Below are 5301 nucleotides of genomic sequence, written 5' to 3'. Positions count from 1 at the left end.
ATTATTGAGAAGCGAAAGATGAGGATGTCCATTCCAAGGCTCTACAAAATGACAGGCCAACGGAAGAGTAAGATGAAGATGGTGTTCGACAAACTCCCAGAGGAGAGCATCGCCCTTATGCCGACCCCAGGTCTGCCTCTTCTCACCGAAGATACCACCGAGATCCTCATTGGATTCTTCCGTCTCAGTCACATCTTGTTCCGAAACCGAGAAAACGCCTGTCAAGAAGGCGAAGGAAGAAGTAGCGAATGAATCCCCTGCGTCAGAAAAGCCCAAGAAGAGAGGCCCAGGTCGAATGAAGAAGGCAGAGAAGGATCTCTTGCTAAAGAAAGAGAAGAAAGAACCCGATGAGGAAGCGGTGCCAGCTGCTCATGCGATCAAAGTGCCAGAAACACCCTCCAAGAAGCCGTCCAACTACACTGAGGATGACTATATTCCCACTGAAAAGGAGGAGCAGCTCCAAGACCAGCTGCAAACATTTGCGCTGGAGCTTTTGGACGAGAACCCCTCTTGGGGCTCGAAGACTGTCATCCAGAATCTGGTCATCTGGGAGCCCATTGATCCCGTGTTCCCGGAGAAGAAGATTAAGAAGAAGGCCAAAAAGTACAAGAAACGTCAATCGGGTCTGGATTTCTCGTCATCGTACAAAAAGAAAGCTGGGAAGAGTCGTGATACATCGAGAGCGAACTCGCCCGAGCCAAAGGAGTCGAAACCCATTCGTTACAGTTTGGATAACGTGATCAACGAGTCCAAGAATTGGGTCATCGACAAAGGAGCCGGAGAAACGATCCTGCATCGCGCCTCCAAAATGGGCTACCCCGATGTGGCGGCCTATGCAGTGGACATTGTCAAGATGAACCCGAACCTGAAGGACAACGCCGGCATTCCGCCCATTCACAAAGCGGCTTTCAAAGGCCACAACGACATAGTACAAATTCTACTCAAGTATGGTGTGGACCCGAACACCAATGTGAAAGGTACTCGCCCTCTACACGAGGCCTTAGAAAGTGGCGACCTGTGGTCAGTGTTCCATCTCCTGGGTTATGGCTCAGATCCTCTCTTGTACGACTATTCTGGGAACATGCCCATTGATCTCACCGAGGACGATGAGGACATGAGGCGATACCTCTCATCCGTTCTGGCTGACCTCCATGGAAAAGCGGGAGACCGTTGGAACGTGTCCCATGAGCCATCATTTCATATGCCCGAAGATCTTCTCAAACGCCATTTTCACAAAGACCCCGAGAATGATGGCAAGAGCGAGTCCGACGACGATTCGGACTCGGAGGATGACGATCTCATCATGGAGTCTTCCAGTCAGCCGTTACCAGCCTATTTCCAATTCCCGGATCGAGAGGGCCACTTCATGTTCCTGTCGGATGTGAAAAGCTCGTCAAAGATCGATTTGAAGAAGCAAGAGATCCTGGAGATGTCTTGGGAGGACTTCATCCGCACTAGTCATTGTTGCCTTTTGGGATATTCGATCCCGAACTCGATGAAGCAGCACGAGAAATCAATCGTCAAACTCGTAGCAATTGAAGGATCGATCAAACGAAGCTTGGCCATTGAATCCTCGCCCATTAAAAGCAAATCCAAGTGCAATTAGGTCCCCCACACTATGGGCTCTAGAACCAAAATCGTTGTTATCCCCCATTAGCGGAACGACTCGGGAAAGAATATCATCCTTTTTACGCCCCGCGTTTTTTCTGTTCCTGTCTCGATCATTAAATCCTATTATTTAACATATTGACAGATAAATATAACCAGAGGCATCATTCGGTTCACTACCGAAGAGAGACATGATATCTATACTTGTTCAAGGCTATATATTTATTCATCTATGTAGACATAATTCAGGCGTTGGTTTTTTTTTTCATGCGTAAAGCACCACGTTTGAATGACTTGTGATTTCATTGGTATTTTTTGGATTGATTCCCACATTTCTGGAACAAAATCGGGAACATACACTTTGTGCTCTGGAGTATGGATTGCCTTACAAAGCATCCAGTGCCTTGGAGACGTCAGCGAAGATGTCATCTGGATTTCTCTCCGCAGGGATCTGTAACGAGGGGTTTCAAAATCATTTCTTCTCTGAATATTAACCAAGTTCCTGAGAATACGTACGCAAACGCATTTCTCTTTGTACGCTTCAATGACCGGCTTCGAGTGTTCATGGAACGTGTTAAGGCGCTTTTTGATGGTCTCCTCGTTATCGTCCACACGACCCGAAGATTTGCCGCGGTTCAACAGCCTCTCGGTCATGCAACCATCAGAGACGTCAAAGTAGAGAATCCTCGTGCAAGGGAGGATCTCGGCCTCGAAATCTTGACCCTGGGCCACCTCACGAGGATAGCCGTCGATGAGAAAGCCTTTGGATTCATTCAACTTGCTCAGCATACCCTCAGCCAGGAGATCTAAGACGACGAACTGAAAGACAAAACAACTCATTAGGTTAGGAAGGAGTATGTAAACGAATGAGTCATGATCCGTTTTCAATTGGAGAGAATTATCACTGAGAATGAATGAGAATCATCCTCTGCATGGGTGGAAGTAAAGCTATGAATTCAAAATGATGTCTCTCAGTCATAAAAGGAAAAACTATGTTGACCCACAGAGAGATAACAGCACACAACGTATTAAAGACTGACTGACTGACTATAGGTATACATGGTTTCTCGGATCTCAGCAAGGGTCCTCCTTCGAAATCTAGAGCAAACGCGAGATTATTGAGGTATGTCAGGTATTTCATCACGTTGGACATGCGCCCTCTCAATGTTTACATTCTCCACCAAAGCTGGATCATTCGTCCCCTTAAAAGCTTGGAACACCTCCAGTTCCCTTCAGTTCCAATCTGCGGGTTAAGTGAGACAAAAAGTCTAAAAATTTGAGCATGCTTTCCAATCTCATCGGAATTCGACCCATCAAAGCCACCGGGATGGGACTGAAGAAGATGAAGAAGGCCGAAGATCCCATTCGGAAGAAAGTGGTGTTGGTGGGGGATGGCTTTTGCGGCAAAACCTGCCTTCAAGTGGCGTTCCGGAGAGATGTATTTGATCCCTTGTACCAGGTCACAGTTTTCGAGAACTTTGTGGTGGATTTCGTTCTGGACGGAATCGAGTACGAATTGGCCATTTGGGATACCGCCGGACAAGAGGACTATGAACAACTCAGACCCCTGAGTTATCCGGACACGGATGTCATTGTCCTGTGTTTCGCCATCGATTGTCAAGACTCGTTTGAGAATCTCAAATCGAAATGGCTGCCCGAGTTGCAATACTATTGTCCTCAAGTGCCCATAGTTCTCGTGGGTAAGCATTGCAGAAATGTCAACCTTGTGGACCTTGAGCTCAGGGTCCGACTCAATTACTCAATCCTAATGGACATGTACATCCTCGATTTCAGGCAATAAGATCGATTTGCGTTCGGATGCCGAGACACTGAGCAATTTGCACAAACTAGGCCATCAGTGCGTGACTCCGGAAAAGGGATCTGCCATGGCCGAGGAATTGGGAGCACGTGACTACGTCGAATGCTCCGCCAAGATGATGCGCGGCGTCCAAGATGTCTTTGACACGGTCGTCAAGGTGGCAGCCACCTATCCAACCCAAGGTCCCAAGATGAAGTTCTTCAATCGGATTCTGTCTTGCTGGAAGCCTTGAAAGCTTCCCACCAATAGGGGTCAAGATATATGATATTGTTGATATGTTAACGCTAGCTGGTCTAACTGTTACAATTATGATGTATGCTGTCTGTACTAGACCTAGAATTGGGTTCACCTTGGGGACAAGTTCGCCCTTCTCCATGATGGCGCTGAGTTGTTTGCCTCGATCGGAGCCTCCTTGGACCTCAGCCCGGAGAAGATCTCCGGAGGACAAGTGCGTGTAGCCATACTTGGCCACGATCCTCTCGCATTGAGTGCCCTTACCCGATCCGGGACCGCCTTGAAAAATTGCACAAAAACATGTTAAATGATCATTCAATCAGCCTTACTTGACATTGACCAAGGTCGGTCAATTGCATGACGCTTACCAAGTACCCAAATAACGGGCAGTTTCGCCTCCTTCAACGGGGTTTGTCGATGTTCTTGCTCTCCAAAGCCTGTACGACAAAAAGTGAATAAATATTGTTATCTCACCATTCACCCAACCAGCACGTAAAATAAGGATCAATCCCCCCAAAATGATGAGCCTACCATAACGTCTTGTTCGAAAGTTTCGGTGACACGAAGGGTCTAGTCTAAAAAGGTTACTGACTGTGGCTAAGGCCGAATCACGCAGAGACACTGAGTGAGCAAGATTTTCAAAATCTCTCAATCCTCCGACCTTTGCTCATGTGTTCCGATTAGGCCCGAGAACACTAGGGCACATGGCTCACGATTAGCGCGGAATAAGAGACGCCGTGACACTGCTTGTACTTTTGTAAGCGCCAACTTCCTGGTGAAAGTTCGGCCTCGTCAGAAGGCCGTGCGCGTTTCCAATAATCACTCTGTGTGTTCTAGACTGTCCCAGGATTCATTCCCCCCAACTTCTCAGTCAAATGAGAGACTTTCCCTCGAATCCGGCTACATGGGAGTTGGAGTGCCAATTTTTTCCCAGATCTTCATTGTCACCGCATGAACGCTTGTTTCTCCTTGAAATTGCTTCAAGATGCTTCTCAACTATGAGCGGAATTTATGGTAACTCAACTACTTAAAAGTGATGCGTATTTACGAGAGCCAATCGGAAGATAATGCATATCAAACTCACCTTGAGCCTTAAACTCATTTTTGTTGCACCTCTGGGCCTGACTCACATGACCTTCGGCCCATTCGAACCAACATGCGCACTCCCATTTGAGATTCGCATGCTCCTGTTCCAGGGTTTTCTACAGCTGACATCGTCCCAGGGCCGAAATGGACCCCGTTGTTCTCCTCCTTCCCTACCGTACTACGTACTAAATGCTCCATTTTCCCCTTGGCGCGCTATTTATCTATCTTCGATGACGAGGCCATGATTCATTGGAGTGATCTTCTACTAGGTTCCAAAAGCCGGGCTAATAGTCCAGAGCCCTTTCTTTCTTCTTTGACCGAAATAATCTCGTCAGGATCATGAATTTTTCATCGGTAGATCGAATCATTTAAGCGATAATCCAATGAATATTTGTGCCAAAGAAAGGTTGCGCGATAGAACGTTCCACGCCTGGGTTAGATTGTTGCGCGGGAATAAATATCAGAAAAGTCAACTCGGGGAGCCTCATTCACTCAGTCACACTTCAAAACTTGGTCGTCAATGTTCTTGTACGAGAGGTTGGACAAGGCATAGG

General features: G+C 47.2%; 3 protein-coding genes across 4 annotated transcripts in view; 2 read left to right on the top strand and 1 right to left on the bottom strand.

Moving 5' to 3' along the window:
• The window catches only part of LOC131889453 (uncharacterized), a gene marked incomplete in the record, with an annotated part of 6399 nt that extends 4596 nt beyond the window's left edge, over nucleotides 1–1803 (top strand). Inside the window, 1 exon segment of the mRNA XM_059238548.1 lies at nucleotides 171–1803. Coding sequence (XP_059094531.1) covers nucleotides 171–1606 — 1436 coding nt within the window.
• A 4-nt stretch (nucleotides 1804–1807) lies between these two features.
• On the bottom strand, nucleotides 1808–4945 carry LOC131887603 (adenylate kinase isoenzyme 1-like). The gene is made up of 6 exons (XM_059236231.1): nucleotides 4934–4945; nucleotides 4746–4848; nucleotides 4030–4098; nucleotides 3777–3940; nucleotides 2125–2427; nucleotides 1808–2059 (listed from the first exon to the last, which is right to left on the bottom strand). The coding sequence occupies exons 1-6, from the start codon at nucleotides 4943–4945 to the stop codon at nucleotides 1994–1996; spliced, it is 717 nt and encodes a 238-aa protein (XP_059092214.1). The 3' UTR covers nucleotides 1808–1993.
• On the top strand, nucleotides 2428–3778 carry LOC131889457 (ras-like GTP-binding protein RHO). 2 transcript variants are annotated; one of them, XM_059238562.1, is made up of 3 exons: nucleotides 2428–2731; nucleotides 2795–3308; nucleotides 3403–3778. In XM_059238562.1, exons 2-3 carry the CDS (start codon nucleotides 2891–2893, stop codon nucleotides 3657–3659), a joined length of 675 nt encoding a protein of 224 aa, XP_059094545.1. In that variant the 5' UTR covers nucleotides 2428–2731; nucleotides 2795–2890; the 3' UTR covers nucleotides 3660–3778. The 2 variants fall into 2 exon arrangements, with proteins under 2 accessions (XP_059094545.1, XP_059094544.1); XM_059238561.1 differs by having other exon boundaries at nucleotides 2476–3308.
• Nucleotides 4946–5301: the final 356 nt, after the last annotated feature.

This window comes from Tigriopus californicus, chromosome 10 (genome assembly GCF_007210705.1).
Source record: "Tigriopus californicus strain San Diego chromosome 10, Tcal_SD_v2.1, whole genome shotgun sequence".
In the NCBI taxonomy this organism is placed as follows: Eukaryota; Metazoa; Arthropoda; class Copepoda; order Harpacticoida; family Harpacticidae; genus Tigriopus; species Tigriopus californicus.
This window is presented reverse-complemented; position numbering and strand designations above follow the sequence as displayed.